The following is a 21924-nucleotide window of genomic DNA, read 5'->3' on the forward strand; positions in this document are numbered from 1 at the left end:
CTTGCGTTTAATTAAAATTTCAGTACATGTTGACTCGTCTTAAATTTTACTTATTCCAACTCATTGCAAATGTAGCGCAAAAGCACACGTACATACATACATATAATAAACCCGGTGCTAAAAAAAAGTCACTCTTACTTATGTATAGCATCGTAAAAATATTTTTCTTCCATTTTCGGCGCCTTGCAAGACATCCCATTATGCAAATGGACGCTTTTGTTCCCCCAGCGTTTCTCCGCGCCCGTATTATTCCGTTAAGTGAATAACTAGCCGTATTTCGGTGTGCGAAACCGATATTTTCCCCCGCTTTTGAAATGCCTCGAGTCTTTTCTCATTCATTGTATTGGTGGAGATTTTTGGAGAGCTTTCGTTATATTGCCCGAATCGAGGTTTGGTGGACCTTAACGTAATTAGGTCTGGTCGCCCTCGCCCTCATCGGAAAACTTTTCGTTTTTCTTGCTCAAGAGTCAATATTATTTCGGCTTTTGTCTGTCGTAAACCAAACTACCTCTCGTAGATTTCATTGTGTTTTTAATATAAGACCCAACGACGATATCAACTCGCCGATATATTATTACTCTCAGTATATACATACATATATGTTCGATTTCTATAATATGCACCCTCAAATACTAACCTTTCCAAGCTCCAAATAATACAAAATAAATCCCTAAAAATAATTTATAATACACCCATTTATACTAACTTGAAAAAACGGCATGCCATAAATAATATTCCGTTTGTTACAGACATTACTAACAAACTTGCCAGTAGATTCCATGACAGAATCACTAATAATTAATCATACCAACACACTTGTGAAGAGTCTCGGTGATTAAAACAAAATATCTATACCCTTCAGGTATAGATACTTTGTTTTAAACACAATCTGCCTTAGGTCATCGACTTTAGAGAGTCTTTAATTAATATTATGTATTAATTAATATTATGTGACTTGACAGAATGTTAAATGACAGAAAACGCAAATATCGGAAGGCAAAGATCGAAAATCGAAAGATCTTAAGGCGAAAGATCAAAAAAAAATGGTGCATGGTAAATGGTACATACTCACTTAATTTACGCGAGCAGGATACAACAGGAACAAGAGGAACAGGCTTTTCCTCCGGTATTAATGTGCGCGCGCAGAATATTACTATATTAATATATTAATATAGAATATTACTTAACATTCTGTCAAGTCACGTAGACCCATTATGAGCATTTATAAGAATTTTAAATATGTTTTTGAGCTCTTTTTCCTATTATGCTGTACATTAAAATTAGAATAATATAATACTATGATTACAAACAAAATTCAATTAAAATTTTAAAATAGAAAGATCAGTAGATCAGTAGCTATTAAAATAGATATAAGATGTATTGTGAACATAATTTAGTAATAATAAAAAGCATTTAAAAATCAATATCAAAATAATAATACACGTTTATACAAATATATTTATTTTTTACTTTACACTTGCCTATGTAGAGTAGTATAGATCAATGGTATCTTTTTCTGCTACCAACTGATTGGTTCCGGATTCGAACCATGACTGAAAATTATCATACGATGTGTGATTTGAAGTACATACATACTTATGTGGTGCTGTTGGTCAGATTTGTATAATTGGGACATACAAGTTGAGTGTTTCCCATCAGAGTTTGCCAATTTATCTGATTTAATTATTTCAGTTTCAACTTTTGGTGGCGCAATTTTTGTATGAAAATACTTCGACACTGATATACATATCTACCGACTATTCCTGTAATTCCTTTTTTTATAAATCTTAATCTATGTAGTCTTTACAATATTCTTTCTCATATTGATCCACTTTTTCGTACCTTGTCTTTCTCTTAATATGTGTGTTATTTAGTCATTTTCCATTTCTAAATAACCCATATATCCAATATCTTACACTATTCAAAGCTTTTCTTTTTTGTTTTTAATTTAGATCATTGCTAAAATTTATTTACATTATAATAATGTTTGTTCCCTTTTTTTTCAAATAAATATGTGAACATACATAAATATGTATGTATGTACATATATATGTAGGTAGTTGAATAAATAGATAAATTGAGTAAATTGCACGCCTTCCAGCTCATAAATTTAACTCTGTCTACCATTAAAATGTTTATTTAACGTCAGGTCATAATTTTTAAGCCATTCCAAATATTTTTTATCGCTTTGGACTTTCTTCTTTATTTTAATCAAACAACACCATCGACTTAGTCCGAGCAAACTTTTCGTTCTTTTGACTGACATAAAGGGTGGTTTCCCTCTGTTTTGTTCTATTTTTTTTTTGCTTACTTCCGGCCAAGCCTAACCGCAAACATTTCCAACCGACAATTAACCGAAGGAGCATTCGCAAAGCGTGATTAAAATTGAACCTTAAAAGTTTGGCCTGGAGAGCTCCAAACTCGACGTACTTTACGCCCCGTTGCTCAGGGCCGGCTCTAATGAATATATTTCGTCCCCCTTTCCTTTACCCTCTGCTTAATTTCAGCACTTTTCAGGTCGCCTGTCCTCTCACCAACTCTCCGCAACTTAAGCGGAATTCTTAAAGCAAAGACCAAAGAGTTCATAAGTCGAAAGCGTATTGCCGCTCCCCTGAGGGAACGAGAGACAGAGAGAGAGAGAGAAATAGTCTCAGTTAAAACCATCGGCAAACTTTCGCTTACACTAATGAATCGATTTTCCATGAGCATAATCAAGACCCAGAACTTGAATATTTATCATGCATAGCTTTTTTGTAAATAAGTGTTGTCACGTTCCAATGAAAGACTAAATAATTTTTCTTTTTTAAAACTACTTGGTTAACTAACCAAGATTTCTTTATTATTATTATAACGTTACATTTATCTTATTGGTAGAATTTAATTATGGAACGGAGAATTTAAATGAGATACGTAGAACTGTCACTTTAACTTTGTTCTGCTGTTGATGAGTTGACTGCTACTCTCGGAGTCTCGATGGTGATGACTACTACTCTCGGAGTCTTGATGGTGATGACTACCATTCTCACAGTCTCGATGGTGATGACTGACTGTCCCTTGAGGAGTCGATGGTGATGTCTGTCTTAAATTCTAACAGTAATGAGCTTATATACTCTTCTTTAAAAAAATGAAGTGTTGAAGACACGTGTCGTACAATTTTGGTAAGTCCGTGTTTAAGGTGTGCTATAAATCAATGGTGTTACTTATTAAATTAGGTGTTGTGTCACAAATCAATGGTGCTACTTATTAAATTAAGTATGCCACAAATCAATAGTGTGTTTTATCCCTACTGGTTAGTCAACTACATCGAAAAGTGAGGTACATAACAGCGTATATGTACTTATGGGTGTACATTTACCAAAAAAATCCTCTTAATTTTAACAATTCCAGATGAAAGGTCGACCCAAAGTTAATCCACACGAGCGATTTTGAGACCCGTTGAAGCACGAGACAGGCTACAAACTCCATTGTAACAAAAATACAGACGAGATGAAAAAAAAATCCCTTCTCGTTAGAAACTCCAACTCAACTAATGTGGTGGCTCTGCAGGTTTGCGAATATTCAATTGAAACTCAAAGTTTAATTTACCTTTCGCATTAAGCCGCATCGTTCCCTCTTTTTTATTTGTTTTTCGACCGCGACATCATTATGCTTTCTTCTTCACATCCGAACTTTTCTTACGAACGTCCACAGTGAGCTTTAAAGCTCTGGGCCCACCGGAGCGAGGGGAGGAGACAGACGCTCGAAGAAAGCAAATGAAAACAATTCAGGTCGTTAATAAAATTCGACTGAAGTTAAGCTCCCGGTCGGGGATACGAATTGACTTGTTCGGCGTAGATTTAAAAGCACCCTGAGGAAGAAGTCTTGGGTGTGTTGAAGTTACAAATTTTAGGTGTTTAAGACAAAGAGTATGTAGCACCAGCAGGTCGATAGCTCATGCGCCAGTGAACGAGCTGTAATTAGCCAAAGTTTGTTTACAGCTGACACCGCGTTGGCCGCAGAGAAACTACCCAGCGATTCGGAACTACTTACTTGCTTCCAAACTATCCATGTTTCAACAACGACTTAACCACACCAAACTCCCCCTTTCCATCCGAAAGGTACCTTCGCTTCGACTGCAAATACTTTATAGCTCACTAATTGTGTCAGAGTTACCTTATTAATTCACGCACAGGTTGATTCTCCTCCAAATATATCCAGCATAATTCCTAGTTTTGACAAGCCGAGAGGAGTCCGTACGTGATGAAACATATCCAAGTGTCGGATCAAGGATCGGTTTTGAGGATTGTATTTATTCTTTTATTTGATTTTTTACACATTATCTTCATTTTTACATACCTCCTTTACGTTTCACTTACGATTACAATTCAGGAAAAAGTTAGCTTCTTATCCGACCGTTTTCATACTTTGCCATATTGCTCATTTTGGTCATCAATATAAGTAAATGGATCTTCCGCCATTACGATGGTGGAAAAATATCGTGTAAGACGCGTTTGAAATCTGCCCGGCGAGATAGTCGTTGACGTTTATCCACCGTTTGTTTATTAGTTTTAAACATAGATGGCGGTAGTAAAATAAAATTATTGGTATTTTTATTCAAAATAATAATTTTATATACAAATTATAGAAGAGGTATGTTTTTAAAAAACTTTTTTTTTATCTAATAATTACAAGGTTTATTTTCTTTTAAGCACGAACGTAAATCAAGCACCTGAGTATGTATTACTAGCTGAACCTGGCATGCGTTGCAATACCACAATAACGCATTCCCGTTCCCGTTCCCATTTGTCGGAAAAACGCAGGCAGCGAACACATTTGAAATTATTGCGTTGCAATGACACTCATTCTCGTTTTTCCCGTTTCCGTTCCCGTTTTATCCAGTTTTTTTTTTCACAGTAATCTTTCCGGACATGCATGTTTTTCTGCCTTTGCTTTTTTCTTTTATTTTATGCATGTTATTGTATTTTATTTTTGTGCTCTTCTCTTTTTCAAATGTAGGTCATTGTGGCGCATTAGGTTCTTCCTGTAATGCCAGATTGGTCCAAAACTATAAATGAATAAAAATGTCGCGTAGACATGAATAATGGTTTCTAAATCAGAGTGAAGGACTTAGTGAGTTATTTATTTATATATTAGCCAGCAGTATGGCTCGGTGGTTGCGTTTATGCTTAGCACCGAGAAGTTACTGGGTTCGATCCCGTACTAATATTTACTGCTGCTAGTCAGACTTGGATGTTTGCTAATTTATCTGATTTCATTGTTGAAACGGTTCCTCCATCAAATTGGCAAAAACTATCCTAACTACTATGTCACAAATATCTTAATTTGATTTATGTACAATATGTAAAAAATTATGTACAAGTCTAAATCGATAAATGTCTAAATCCATGGATTAATTCATTAACTAAATTATTGTTAATTTCATGCTCAGCCTCTCAAAATACAGCGATTTATGTAATAAAAAATATTGCAATGTTTGTAATTAATTGTCTATGAAGGCGTATTGGGGTTTATTTGCCAATATTTATATACATATGTAAAAAAAAAAAAAAAAAACATTAGCCACAGTGACATTACAGAATACACAGAACGCGTCACTGTGGCCAGACATGTAAGCATAATTAGCGAGACATCACTATAGATAGTAAAATTAGCGAGACATCACTATAGATAGTAAATTTTTGAAATCATATCAAATAGTGGTGACATAGTACATACATATGTATGTAGGTAGGATGGTTTTTGCCAATTTAATGGAGGAACCGTTTCAACGATGAAATCAGATAAATTGGCAAACTCTGATAGGAAACGACCGACTTGGAGTCACAAATATCCAAGTCTGACCAGCAGCATTAAAGATTACACTCAGAATAAATTCTTTTCAATCGCGGTCAGCTCACGGGATCGAACTCGGTGCTTAGAATAAATGCAACCACCAAACCATGCTGCTGGCATAAAATTGAGTTATAGTAGTAGTAGGCTTCACATCTCGAAGTCATGTTAGTATGACCAAACGAAGTATTCCGTCAGGCTTTTACTCTCTTCGCAATATCTCTGTTGGTCAATTAGCTACAAGACTTTATTGGCTGTTGAGCGCTGCCCGCTCATGAGTCCCGACCGCTGATTGGACGATAAGAGCTGGTCACCCATTGGTCGACGAGCACTTACCATCTAATCTCCACATTACTGCATCAAAAGATTCACTCTCTCATATATTGAAAACCAAAGGATATGAAGGCTTTCATCCAACATACGATGATGATGGCATAAAATATATATGTATGTATATTTTATGCGTATATTCGTACTTTCCCTTTATACTTTTTAATATTTAACCCACTCGTTGTGGTCAAGCAGTGCTATTATTCGGACGTTTAATGTAGCGCCATTGTGTGCCATTAGTGCCTATGTGTTACACGTGTAGTTATTTTTCGCTAGTTTCGCCAACAGCGTGTAATTATGCATATTGTAATGGTCGTTTCCGACTAACATAAGTGCCAATTTTAAGTGTTGGAATGAGTCTCGCAGGTAGCTTTACGATTTCAATATGGCGTGTGAAGCTCGGCGTAAAGCGAGCGATGATCTCGAGGGAATTAACCACCTCAGAGCATCGTTGTTAAACAACTAAATTATGTCACACAATTATAACCAACATTGCATATGTATATAGTACTCACAGACTAAATAAAAGTGAATTAATATTATATAGTCCAGTTTCTTCAAAATCTATATTTTTAATCATACTCTTGAAATCGCATTTATTATATGTACATTGTACATATGTAGGCACAAACGTAATAATCTCCTCTATTTTGACAAATATGTGTGTTTAAAAAAGTATCAAAGAAACAATTCACTCCAACGACTTTCAAGTATCCTCTGGAGAGAAAAAGATAGAAATAACTGACAGTGTAACAGTGCTTTCAGTATTGCTCTACCTTTTTATTACGCTTTTGAATGCAGGAAAGTATGAAGTAGTAAGAAGGAAAAATTCACTGTTTGATTTAAGCTTATCCTCGGTCTCAAAGCAATATCGATTGAATTGCTTATAAAGTCTTTTGGAGGAAAATGGGGTGTCGTAAGCGGTATTCATTTTCATTTTGTATTATTTATCAAAAATTTTGCTGTATTTATCTGAATATGGAAGTAGTTATGTCATTTCAATTTCAATGTTTTACATACATTCATTTATGTATGTAAAACATTGAAATTTTATCTAAAATATGACTCCAATCTCGAGCTGTCCCAAAACTATCTTTTATATTGAAAAATCAATTTTAGTGCCAAAACATAAATTCTTTCCAGAAAATTCTGTTTTCGTCCCAAAACTGGGATTGTTTTTTTTATCAGATACCTTAATTATATGGCCATTAAAACACCTTTAAAAAGTAAAAAAATTATATAACCTATTCATATATGTAAATATATTTTCAATCTTGTTATTTGCAAAGTTTTGATTTCTCACCATTGAAGTAAATATGGTTTCAATTCAACATTAAACGAAGCTTTTTTTTACGAAACTAAGTATTTATTAAATTTTTTGTTTTACTGCTAAAGGTCTATTCATACTGTCCAGTCTATTCATACTTACATACATATATTAATACTTTACAGCAGCGCACGTTTAGACAAATTTTGGCGGAGTGCAAGGCAAAATCGGCTTACATATACATTACAAAGCGCGACGATATGGCGCAATATTGCTTGCATCGTATCTTCGAGTCAATATTGTCACAATATGACTCGACGCATGCGCACTATCGTCAATACGCGTGCACTCGCTGCTATGACATATCCACGATGACACGTACAACTGTATAATATGAATAGATTTTGTCGGTTACTGCTGTTACGTCTACGCCACGTACAAATATGAATGTGTCCATATAGAAAGTACCAAATCATATATATTATAATATCGTTATTCTGTCTGTCTGCCCGTCTGTCTGAGATAACGCTCGCCGTACTATAATAGTCGTTTCGATTCAACATACATACACTGCCAAAACGAATATACGAATACAATAACAAAAGAAAAAAAACTTCTATATATACTATTTGCTACCAATGTTTCCCATTGGCAGAAAATTTACCGCCATCCATTGGAAATTTATTTAATTAATTCATTTTTATATTGGTTATTTATATTATTTTTTAAATTAAATATAAATATTAATTTAAATATAATTAAAAGGTGTTTGGTACATATTTCTTTTAATTTTATTTATTTATTTAATAACTTAATCATGCCAACACCCATACGATGATATATCATCGGGTACAACACTAGTATGCTATAATTTTCATACTGTTGTTTATGTACAATTGCCGGTCTGTGCCGTACCAAATATGTATATACTTTAATGCGTTGATTGAATATTAATTCGTCTTCCAAATACATTGGCGATTTCCATAACTTGGTTGTTCTATCTTCAATTTCAGTCTATTTTCTATTTTGTTCAATGCATCATATTAAGATATTTTATTTATACAATGCCACAATAAAGCATGCAATTTCCGTTCCCGTTCCAGTTCCAGTTGTGTTCCCGTTCCCGTTCCCGTTTCAAGTGATGGTTGGAGCTCAACTAACGTCTCTTCAAAATCGTGTCGTCATAAACCAACTGGTAACGTGGTTACCATCGAACACATTTCCTTGACTACACAATAGCGCTTCAAACTTTCGCGTCGGTAAAATCGTAATTACGAATATTATTATTAAGAGGTTTTTTCCTGTTTTTTTTCACAGTAATCTTCCCGGACATGCATACAACAAATCCTGAAAGTTCCATCGTAATCGGTTCAGTGATTTAGGAGCCTATTCGAGAGAGACAGACAGATATTCAATTATATATATTTAGAATTTGTATGTAATTTTATTTGTAAGCTATGGCTAGAGCTATGTAAATTAAATTGTTTTTAACTGTGATTTTTTTTATTTTTTAAAAATTGAAAAAGAGGCTTTCTATATAGGCTATTCCGTACGTCTGCGATAATTGAATAAGCCGATAAGTCTTCATGTCGAGGAAACACATTAGCGACGTGGTACCCCCTTAAAGAGGCGGAGTAGGGGAGCGAAACAAATGGTCCGCGAACCTCGATCGCCTAATACGTCGACGGATATGGAGTCGAAATTTTATATTTAGAGATAGAATCGTTCCATTTCCGAGGGTTCAGCGTATTTTTTCCACCAAGAGAATGAGTCGGGGGGATCTAGAAGGGAAATGTTTAGCGGTAGCCCGCCTACATTGCCTACATTAGACGATGGGAAAATGGATATTAAAAGGAAATGGGTTTCGACTTTCAATCTCGTTACCTTCGGATCCAATGCATTAAATATTAGGCGGCGAATTTTAGGACCGTCGTCGCCCACTTCGCATCTATTTTATCAGTTTGACGTAAGATTCAATATTGCAAATCGTTCACGGTGTTTCGAATAACGCATAAATCCATGTAACCGAACTTAATGTTTAATAAATGGATCATTAATTTTATAGCGTTGATAAAATGTAGATAATGCAAATGTGTTGAGCTTAAATATGTATGTATTTATATACATAGGCAATGATTAATCATATTCCTTTCCTTTTGGTTTACTTTCCTATATTACGGCTTAAAGTGGAAGAGGGACTGCCGGTCGTGTAGCGCAGTGCAACTGGTCACATCACTGAACTATGTAGTAATGAGCTGATAACAGCTATACAAAGCTAAATCTAACTGCCCGTAGCCCTCTATTTATATATATATATATATATGTATATATATATATATATATATATATATATATATATATATATATATATATATATATATTTCCGTTCCCGTTCCCGTTCTTGTTCCCGTTCCGTTCCACCGACATTCAATTTTTTACATACATAGGTATAGATATATTTGTTGACGTGGGCCATCCGCTGTGTGTTTATGGTACAGCCCTGAATGGTCAGTACAGTCAAGTGCGAGGTAGGCGCGGCGCGATTATTGTCACACTCGCGGCGTGATGCGTTGAAGGCAGGAGGATAACTTTACTTTCGCGTCAGTAAAATCGTAATTACAAATATTATTATAGAGAGGTGTTTTCACAGTTATCTTCCCGGATATGCATACAACAAATCCTGAAAGTTTCATCGTAATCGGTTCAGTGGTTTAGGAGCCTATTCGAAAAACACAGACAGACATTCAATTTTATATATATGTATATATAGGTAGATAATACATTAAAATGGGGAGTGGCCATATCAATATGAAGATTGTCCATATATACTACATACAATATACATATATACGGATATGGAATCCTCATTTTAAAAAATATTTCAAATGTATTGAAAGGGTACAAAGGAGAGTTACTAAAATACCTTCCGAGCTTAAATCATTTCTTCAAATCATCATCATCATCATCATTTACAGCCATTCGCCATCCACTGCTGGATGAAGGCCTCTCCAACACGCTTCCACTCGTCTCTGTTTTGCGCAACACTCATCCATCTCATTCCGCACATTTTCCTAATTTCGTTCACCCATCTTCCTTGCGATCTTCCTTTTACTCTTTTGCCTTCTCTCGGGTACCATTCAAGCACTTCTTTTGTCCACCTTTCGTCCATCCTCCTAGCTACGTGACCCGCCCATTGCCATTTCAATCTCTTCACTCTATCCACTATGTCCACTACCCTTGTCATATTTCTCACCCACGTGTTCCGCTTCCTGTCTTTCCTCGTTATGCCAAGCATACAGCGTTCCATACTTCTTTGAGTGCATTGGATTTTATTTTGCATCTTGGCGTTCAGTGTCCAAGTTTCACATCCATACGTCATCACTGGCAAAACGCATTGATCAAAGATCCTTTTCTTCAGGCAGAGTGGCATTTTTGATTTAAAAACAGCATTCATGGAAGGTTGAAAATAATGAATCTCACCACACTGGAGACGAGAAGAATAAATGGCGACTTTAATCGAAGTCTTTAAAATATTAAATAATCATTACAATTGTCCTAGGTCCAACCTATTTACATATGTTCAATGACAACAATCATCTTAGATAGCACTCTGTCAGCCTCCTAAAAGAAAAATCGAACAAATTGATAGAGATTCCTTCTTTTCAAACAAAGTGGTTAAAGTTTGGAATAGTCTTTTGTAATTTTTGAAAACCTTTATTATTTATTGTTTTTGTTTTATTTGTTTTTTCTCATTCAATTTTATATATCATCATCATTATCTACAGTCACCGGTAGCGTGTATGTTTAGCACCAAGTGATCAGTGGTTCGATCCGCGATACTGCTGGTTAGATTTGGGGTTATTTGTGACTTCAAATCGATCGTTTCTTATCAGAGTTTTCCATTTTTATCTGGCCATTGTTGAAACAGTTCCTCAAAATTGGCAAAAAATCATCTTTCCTGTTTCATCAATCTTCTGTGTTTATTGTATGCACAATTTGTAAAAATTATATACAAAATCTAAATCCATAGATATCTCAATGGATTAATTATTTAATTAATTAATTGTTATTTACTTCTCTAAATACAGTGATTTATGTAATAATAAAATGCTGCATTGTTTCTAATCAATTGTCCAGTAAAGCACATTCGGGTCTTCCTGTCAAGCCTTCCTGGTATATATATATATATGTAAAAATAAAATAAAAATATCATCATCATTATCTACAGTCATTTGCCATCCACTGCTGGATGAAAGCCTCTCCAACACGCTTTCACTCGTCTCTGTTTCGCGCAACTTTCATCCATCTCACCCCACACATTTTCCTAATTTCGTCCACCCATTTTCCCACGGTCTTCCTTTTACACTTTTGTATTCACTCAGGTACCATTCTAGCACTTATTTTGTTCACCTTTCTTCCATTATTCTAGCCACGTGGCCTGCCCATTGCCATTTTAATCTCCTCACTCTATCCTCTATATCCACAACCTTTATCCTGTTTCCTGTCTTTCCTCGTTTTGCCAGGCATACAACATTTCATACTTCTTTGAGTGCATTGGACTTAATGTAGCAATTTAAGTCAAACATTTTGGGTCTATCGGCTTTGCCGCCTCCCCCAAGTATGTAAAATAAATAAATAAGTATTCGTACATGTGTGCATATAAAAGGCTCAACGTCACAGTGTATATATGTATGTATTTAAGTATTGAATAGAAAATTTATAAGTTGGAAAATAATTTTAGTGTTTGCATGCTATCGAAAGTCGTACTAGTGGATTTGTAAAAATACGCGTTCCCTTGTTAGATTACCATTAAAGTTTTCCAGTAACTTTAGCTAGAGGCGAGCGTGCGCAGAATCAACAAAACTATGTCGAAGAAGAGAGGAAAAAACAAACAAACAAACGACAATTGGATTGATTGTATTTCCACGCCGTTTGCGTAAAGGGAGGGTCAAATTGACGTTTTTCCCCGCCCACTCCTCCCCGATAAAACGAACCGATTCTTTGGGAACAGAGGGGTGGAAAATCAGATATGACCGATGCTATTGAATTAAACGTCGTCTCGTCATAACGGGCTATCTGTGCTCGGCGACACTGTGATAATGGTTATCGGAAATCCTGAAAACTGTCTCGAAACGGTTTTTCCGGCGTGCACCGGATGCGGCTGACATCTAACGGAAAAGTTTAAAATTACAAAGCTTATCGCTGGAATGATTTTCCACTATACTTCAATATCGCAAATTGTGCGCCAAAAACTTTCAGTCAATTTTTATTAATACACTTTTTTTTATTAAACATACTAAAAATTGCAACACCATTATACCGGTAAATCGTCAAAATTTCACGATCGGTAAATACCGGTAAATTGCATAATATTCCATGAAAAATCGATTCAGCGAAATGCAAGGCGATGCGGGGTATATCCTCAATATATCCAATATTTAATCGCCATAGTTCTATATCAACTCAAAATAAAATAAAATTATATCGCGCGCTCATATTACCATTATTAACCTATGCTTCACCTGTATGGAATAACGCCTCGAATACTAATCTTTCCAAGCTCCAAGTAATACAAAATAAATCCCTAAAAATAATTTATAATACACCCATATATACTAACTTGAAAAAACTACATGCCATATATAATATTCCGTTTGATACAGACATTACTAACAAACTAACCAGTAGATTCTATGACAGAATCACTAATAACCATACTAACACACTTGTGAAGAGTCTCGGTGATTACAACAAAATGTCAGTAAATATAACCTTCAGGTATAACACACAGATTACCTAAACACAATCTACTTTAAGTCATCGACTTTAGAGAGTCTTTAATTAATATTATGTATTAGATGTATTATGAACATTTATAAGGATTGTAAATAGGTTTTTGAGCTCTTTTTCCTATTATGCTGTAGATTTACATTAGAATAATATAATACTATGATTACTAACCAAATTAAATTAAATAGTAAAATAGAAAATGATCAGTAGATCAGTAGCTATTAAAATAGATATAAGATGTATTGTGAACATAATTTCGTAATAATAAAAAGCATTTAAAAATCAAATCAAAATGAAAAATCGATGCAAATGACGCGTTGTGAATTTTTAGAAATAGTAACCACATACATTTATCTAATCCACTTTTTCATTTCCGGTAAATACCGGTATACCGGTAGGAGAAAAGATCATTTACCGTTTTTTTCACTGTTGAAACAGTTCATCGTCAAATTGGCAAAAACCATCCTACCCACTATTTGAATATGATTTCAAAAATCATCTATAAAATTTATACATTGTATACATATGTACATATGTACAATTTTAATACCTCATATACAATATGTTGCTCAAGGAAAATGGAATAATATATTATATAATTGGATCCATCGTCTATGCAGCCTTTCCCAAAGTATAAATAAATAAATAAAATATTATACACTAGTTGTTTTACCCAGCTTCGCTCAGTATTTGTTATATAAACAGCGTAAACATGGCGAATCTAATAGTAAATATTAATTTGTTTTTTTATTAAATTTATTTGAATCGTCGTCATAGAAATTTTGACTTCTTTCCGAAATTCCCAACCAAAATACATATATGCATACTTACATATGTACATTTAAAGGCTCTTTCGAATTTATATATTAGATTTAATAACGCTTAATTACTACACTACATCATTGTTTCAAAATTGAATTTTTAATTTATGAAAGCGATTCCAATTTTCTTATGCTAATTTTCCATGCAAAGTTGCACTCTCAGTCTTCGTATGGCAATTTTATTATTATATCATTATAATGAATATTGGCTTTTTATTTTGCTTAACGGCAACATCTGTGATTTTTGTATAGAAATACACCATCAATTTCTCTATAGGCTATCGAATTGTTGTGATTAATTATTCAAAGCTGTCTTTAAAGCGTGGAAAAACATGACGTTTCCTTAATCAATTTTTTAAAATGTAAAAATTAGCTTTCTATCTTTCATTTTACATCCCTCTATTTACGCTTCACATTATTCATTAATCACCCGAAAAGCGGTAAGTCAATCGATCAATCATCTATGCGTGTCACCGCTAGCCGTATTTGATCTCCTTCCTGTTTTTGTTGAACTTTTAAAATGAATTTAAATAAAAACGCGGACAAAGCTCCTACTTTAACTTTTCGTCAATGAAAAACCGTGCTTTTTAAACAAAATCAATTTATTATCGGGTCAACGTCCATTCGAGTGGTTCCGTATTGTAAACCCGCTTCCAAAACTCGCAGCAACTTTTCGAACAGAAGAAAGCCGTTGCCAATATCCTTCCACTTTCATTATCCACATCTCTGTAATTTGATTAAAGACCATTTTATTATATAGAAATTTCTCATAATCATATAAAAAAAAATTAAACATTTTTTTTTACCTGACGCACACGGCTAAAACTGCATATCCAAACAATGGACAATTGCAATGGGACACGTCGCAAAATGCAGTCGGTCCAAACTGCATCGTTCGGCTTATCCAATTTGGCATTTTATCGATTTCGTTGTTATTCTCGTCTTCGTGCCTTGGCGCGTCCGCTTTTAGTACTCTATAGTAAATTATATAGCATCTTCTCAAACATAATTCCAATAAAGATGCTGGAGAGCCACTCGCACATTGCTCAATTTGATGAAATTGCTGAGGAATCACTAATTCCATTTGCGATCTACCAATTCTAACGGTATTTTTCAGAGACTCCCCCGCATAAGAGCTCCACTCGAGATCGTCCAAACGACTGGAATAGGAATTTCAGTTTATTCTTTTGCTAAAATGTACATTGTTATAATTTAGCGAATGCTCACCATAATTTTTCAGCCACTGGAAGTTGGGAATCGTTGAGTACGTGCAGCCATAGTGCAAAAGGAACGTGATGCAATGTCCTATTTCTCCAGAAACGAACGCTACTGGAATAATAATTTGAGCCAATCTTCTGTGGGAACCAATACAACGAATTGTCTGAAATGTAATCAATAATTTATTTTTTTAAATATATATATATATATAATATAAGCAATAAATATTAAACCGCTTTCAAATCCACAGATTTACATATTTGTAATTTTCATACAAATTTCCCACCAATAATACTAGGTATATTAATAATATTTTGCATACACTGACATCTATGAAAATTTTCCAGAACTATTTTCAAGTAAATATCTGTTTTATCCTTCAATATTTATAAGGGCTGTGGAATCGTTAAAAAGCGACTTTGATTTATAAATTTTAAAATATCAAATTGATTTTTTTGTCACTTTTGTTCTATACTTTTAATTTCATTTCCAAACACAGTCGTAATTTCACATATCAATGTGACAAATGGGATTAATTTTAGATATCTCTTGGGCATCCTGCTTAAGGACCCAAGAGATCGTTAAAAAAGCGACTTTGATTTATAAATTTGAAAATATCAAATTGATATTTTTCTCACTTTTGTTCTATACTTTTAATTTAATTTCCAAATACAGTCTCAATTTCACATATCAATGTGACAAATGGGATTAATTTAAAATATCTATTGGGTACTTAAACAGAATGTTCATCTGCTATAGACCGTCGACTTTGGAGAGTCTTTAGTTAATATTATGTATTATATAAGATATATTATGGCATTTGTAAGAATTGTAAATAGGTTTCTGTGCTGTATTTCCTATTATACTATACATTAACATTAGAATAATATAATACTTTAATTACTTACAAAATAAAATAAAATTGTAAAATAGAAAATGATCAGTAGATCAGTAGGTATTAATATACACATGTATAAGATGCATTGTGAACACAATATAGCAATAATAAAAAGCATTTAAAAATCAAAACAGAATGTTCCATGTATATATTGTGAATTGATGTAAATCATTAACTTAAAATTAAACTTTTTGGTTACATTCATAAAACTAATGAAATGTGCAAACTGTCAAATAACGGACTGAAAACCAGACTGGTACAAGTGACATTTAAAAAAAAATGCTATTTTTTACACTTAAACCAGATGTTTTTAAAATTGTCACTTATACCAGTCTGGTTTTCAGCCCGTCAAATAACAGTCCTCTTTTCAATTTGACCAAAAATGAGAAAAAGACAAATACAGAAACAATGGATATTAGTGAGTCACCCTCATCCGAAAAATGATCCCTACACGTTAATTAATAATTCAATATTTACATTGAGCATGAAGTAAAAAATAAATAAAATTTTAAGATTCCACAATTTTGATTTAACAGCCCTGATATTTATTATAAAATTACACAACATGTATTAAGCACTTACCATTGACGCTCAACTCTTTCAAATTGGTCATGTTTTGCAAACTAATTGGTAACCATCTCAGCTGATTATCGTCCAAAATGAGAGTTTGTAAATTTGTCAACTGGCATATTTCTTCAGGAATTGTAATCAAAAGATTTCCACTCATGTCCAAATGTGTGAGATAAGGAAGTCGACACATTTCCACGGGAAATGCTCTGATATTGTTACCATCCAGATACAATTTTCCGACGAAAAATACGCATGCAATATCCCTCGGTAATTTTTCGATTCTGTTTTCCTTCAAGTACAAATCCGTCACTGGATTACACTCGCGCAAAAGTTTGACGGGAAATTCCGTAAATTCGCGATAATTCCAATGAACGGCATTATAATAATCACTGTCGTTGTATATATTTGTACCGCTTCGTAATTTTAGTTTATCCATTCAAACGATTATAAATACTATATCGATGGAATAATACAATTTATCACTCGACACCGATAGGTTAGTATCGCAATAACCACTGAAAGCGTGATCTGTTTTTTGCCAATTCAACTGGCTAAAATATTATGTCGAAATGATTTTGGCATTATCCCAAAACAACAAACGAAATCGTCGGTCGCTGTTTTACCACAGGTTAGTTTCTACACTTGAGAATAGTTTTCAATCGGAATCAAACAAAACTACATGTGTGTGTATGTTTATTATTAGCTACTAACGTTTATAAAACACTTAAATGTAATAATATTTACAAATTCTTTTGTTTTTTTATGGAACGCAAATACTACATAGAAAAGCGATTTTCAATTATTTTTAATGAGTAATATAAATATAATGCACATTCGTTTACAAATGTAATAAAAAAATAACACTAAAGCAACTTCTAATATCTTCGACAGTTTCGAAAATAATCTTTATACATTCCTAAAAGATAATGGGATTTTATTTGTCGTCTCTCATCTTTTTTTCCTTCTATTATTTTGTGTTTTAATTATTCTTGTTTTGCTGTGTTTTTTTTCCTTTACAAACAACAAACTCTAAATCAACTATCCTGCCATTCCAAAAAAAAATTAATTAAATAAACATGAAAAAAAATAAAACGTCTGTCTTTTTACATACTTACATACGATTACAATTCAGGAAAAAATTTGCCTCTTATCCGATCGCTTTCATACTTTGCCATATTGCTCATTTTGGTCATCAATATAAGTAAATTGATCCTCCGCCATTACGATGGTGCAAAAATATTGTGTAAGGCGCGTTTTATATTTGAATTTCTGAAAAGTGGGTGAAGTTTATCCAGTTTTAAGTTTTAAACATAGATGGCGGTAGTACAATAAAATTATTTGTATTTTTATTCAAAATAATTATTTTATAAACAAATTATAGAAGAGGTATGTGTTTAAAAAACTTTTTTTTAATATTGATGCTGTATTTCATTTTCATATTTCTACATATGTACATACATCTAGTGTTGCAAAATTCTCGGTAATAATCATTTGAAGAATATTCTCCAAACCGAGAATTTTCAAGAATATTCTTTTTTAGAGCATCTGGAGGGCTTTTATACTATTCCGTTGCAATTTCAAAAAATGGATAAATTCATGTGAAAGGTAAGATGTGGGAATACACGAATAAAATTAATTAACTAATGCAAAAAACCTAATTTAATAATAACTTTTAACATTTTGCATTTCATATGTACAGAGAGAGAGAGTGAGCAAATGTGACTTTTGAGCAGTTGGCGAAACACAACAGAAATGTTACGTCTATTATGTAGTTTGTGTTAAAAGATTTAACGATTTCGGAGAAAAACTTGAAGTAACTTATTTATAGACCTGGAAGCAAAAAAAACCCAACTGACATTTTAGTGTTAAGAGGGCTGGACAGCAGCGCCTTGACCATACAAACGTACTATACTTCTCCCTTCCTCAATTATGGCACTAGAGAAATTATTTTTTAATATGCTATGGATATCCACCATTGGGGTGCATCTATCGTTTTATTTTTTTGATTAATTATTTTTTTTAGGAGCTAGGAGCCGCCAAACATCTATAAAATCGCCTCTTTTTTACACCCACGAAATAAGTCCAGCGTGCTTATTTAACGGTCGATTTAAAAAAAAATACGCCGATAGATGCACAGAAAGTATCTTTCTCATACCGATGATGAAATTTTTTTAAAAATTGGTACAGTTTTGGAGGAGAAAATAGGAGAATACGAAACCTCGATTTTGTCAATTTAAAATACGTTTTATCTGGTCGAAGCGCAACTGTCGCATTCACTCAATATATACATACACTCAATATATATATCGAAGAAAGGAACGGTAACATAATTAAGGTTTCAGGTGTACAGCCCTCTTAATGATAACTCGCATTGTTTATTTACCAATTTTTATCGTTTCTTAACATAATAAATTTACGATTTCATATTATGTTATGTGTTTTAAAAGTACGCACTGATGTAAAATAACAATTAAAATACCCAAAGTCATACAAAATCTGTGTTACAAAAATACAAACTCATACAAAATCACAAAAATCTCATCGAAAACTTTGAAAGTAAATTGATAAATTCGTGTGAACGTTAAAGATAAGGGAGGAAATGAATAAAATATTTTTTTACGATCTTGTATGTTAAGTTTAAAAGAATGATTAAATCAGTAAGTTGGAACAATTTCATTGGAATATATATATGTAAATTCAAAGCAATAAAAATATGTATAATTTATTGCTTCCAGAGTTAATAAGTATTGCATTCCTGTGAGAAAATCGCGGAAAATGTTCATGGTGGTAGGGTCTCAGTGTCGTCAGAATGAAAAAATGTCATTCAAAATGCTCTCAGACATTCTAGAAAGTCCTATTACTCCTATTAGGTTCTAAAAATATCCTAGAATCATCTAAAAAGCTAATAAACTATCTAGAGATGTTTTATAACTAAGAAAAAAGAAAATTGTCGGCTATTAATCTTTCGGATAATATTCTCGAAATATTCTCATTCTCCGAGAATATTCTCGACTTACAACACAATATGTGAGTATGTGCCAGACCGTAGACACAAATCCGATCAAAGTCAAGTAGTCGAGGAGACGTGGGGAAGCTTGATTGCGGGGAAGCGGGGGGTAGAGCGTCATGTGACGTCAGGCCGAGCGACGACAGACATTTGTGACGTCAGGACGAGCGACGGGTGACACATACACACACACACACACACACACACATACACATTCAATCATGATTTCGAACGGGTTCGATTGGTGATCGTATAATGCGCGCACTTTTTATTACAATTAATATTACGTGCGCGTGCGCGCCTATAAATTACCTTACATTATATTTATATATAACATATAGCTTTCTTTTAATTCGTATATCAATTCCTTTCCGAAACTACTCGTTGAAATCAACGGGCACAACACCAGTTATCTATATTACACATTGTTTTACTTGTTAGTATTTAAAACAATGTCCTATTTAAATGTTAATGTATACAGCATAATAGGAAAAAAAGCTCAAAAACCTATTTACAGTTCTTATAAATGTTCATAATACATTTTATCTTTTTATCTATATATATGTATATAAAAATGAAAGTTTGTGTGTGTGTCTCGAATAGGCTGCTAAACCACTGAACCGATTACGATGAAACTTTCAGGATTTGTTGTGTGCATGTCCGGGAAGATTACTGTGAAAAAAAACGGGAAAAATCGGGAATGGAAACGGGAAAAACGGGAATGAGTGTCATTGCAACGCAATAATTTCAAATGTGTTCGCTACCTGCGTTTTTCCGACAAATGGGAACGGGAACGAGAACGGGAACGGAAACGGAAACGGGAACGGGAACGGGAACGGGAACGGGAACGGGAACGGGAACGGGAACGGGAACGGGAACGGGAATGGGAATTGCATGCGTTATTATAACATTGCAACGTATTCCGGGGTTCAGCTAGTATTTATATATATATATATATATATATATATATATATTATTTATATATATTATTTAATATGTATTATTTTTAACTGAAAACTTTTTAAAGTCGACGATCTAAAGCCAAAAATGTGATATTGGGACAAAAAATTTTAAATAGGCTATCAACCGTTGCTCTATTTGTTATTCGTAGGCAGATGGTCTACATATAAACTATCGTGGAAAATCACTACGAGCGTGTTTCAACTTCATAAATAATTTAAAGCCATTTATACAACAATATAGTCAGCTCTGAAACCGATTAATAATGCACATTCGCTGGATTGGAATCGCATTCAGTTTTCATAATTCCGTCAACATGCAGACTACTCAAGAACTACCTTTCAAAAATACGCTACACCCTCCTAGTATAAAAGCGAAAATAAAACACACTACAGAATATTTAGGAAATTTAGTCAACGACCACTATGAAGGGTTTTTGGAGAATACTTCCATGCACGGATTGAGCTACTTGAAAGACAAAAATCACGTCAAATTCAGGTGAACATAATCGAACGTCATTTCAAAATGTATGTAACGTAATATGTACGTAACTTTGTAAATTTAAATTCATTATCATTTTAGATGTTTGTGGTTTTGTGTCATAGTAATTGGAGGGGGTGTCGTATGTTGGCTATCAATTTTATTGACTCATCGCTATCAAGAGCAACCTTTAAGGGTGACTATCCGTTCTTCGGAAACACCCTCTTCTATAGCTGGCTTTCCGGCCGTTACCATTTGCGATACTTCCATACATGAATACGAAATGGAAAAATTTCTCAGTGAAATGCAAGTGCTTTTTTGTTATTCTATGATGCCGATTATAATATTTTACGGTCGATATTAACAATTGCGAATTTCCAGAAGCTACACGAACGGTATTGAGCCGTCACATGTGAGGGCTGCAATACCGATACTCATAAATAAATTCATGAATTTAGAGCACGCCACGACTATCGGGAAAGATTTGGAGAGACTGCACGTGATATTGGATCATAACGATATATCGGTATATTTTTGGTTTTTCATATTCATAACTAATCTTACGAGCGGATCTGATTTAACGTTTCCATGACTAGTAAATCACTCGCCCTTCGCAGGCTTTTTTTTTATTTTTTCAGATGAAAATCGTAAATTCAAAAATAGATTTCATCCGTTCAGCTCTGAAGTCTTTCTATTGCAATGACAGCATAGTGAAATTTATTGCTTCAATAAAACTGCTTGCTCGCGTTTGGCT

General features: G+C 33.7%; 1 protein-coding gene across 1 annotated transcript; it reads right to left on the reverse strand.

Moving 5' to 3' along the window:
• Positions 1-13968: 13968 nt before the first annotated feature.
• LOC143915567 (uncharacterized) lies at positions 13969-17293 on the reverse strand. The gene is made up of 4 exons (XM_077436265.1): positions 16736-17293; positions 15265-15418; positions 14844-15197; positions 13969-14763 (listed from the first exon to the last, which is right to left on the reverse strand). Exons 1-4 carry the CDS (start codon positions 17157-17159, stop codon positions 14643-14645), a joined length of 1053 nt encoding a protein of 350 aa, XP_077292391.1. The 5' UTR covers positions 17160-17293; the 3' UTR covers positions 13969-14642.
• Positions 17294-21924: the final 4631 nt, after the last annotated feature.

The sequence above is a fragment of the Arctopsyche grandis genome, chromosome 8 (genome assembly GCF_051622035.1).
Source record: "Arctopsyche grandis isolate Sample6627 chromosome 8, ASM5162203v2, whole genome shotgun sequence".
In the NCBI taxonomy this organism is placed as follows: Eukaryota; Metazoa; Arthropoda; class Insecta; order Trichoptera; family Hydropsychidae; genus Arctopsyche; species Arctopsyche grandis.

Coding starts and splice junctions, on each gene's coding strand:
- LOC143915567 (XM_077436265.1), bottom strand. CDS start 17,159: ATGGATAAACTAAAATTACGAAGCGGTACAAATATATACAACGACAGT. Junction 15,419..16,735: donor GAAAGAGTTGAGCGTCAATG/GTAAGTGCTTAA, acceptor ATTACATTTCAG/ACAATTCGTTGTATTGGTTC. Junction 14,764..14,843: donor GTTTTAGCCGTGTGCGTCAG/GTAAAAAAAAAT, acceptor ATCAAATTACAG/AGATGTGGATAATGAAAGTG.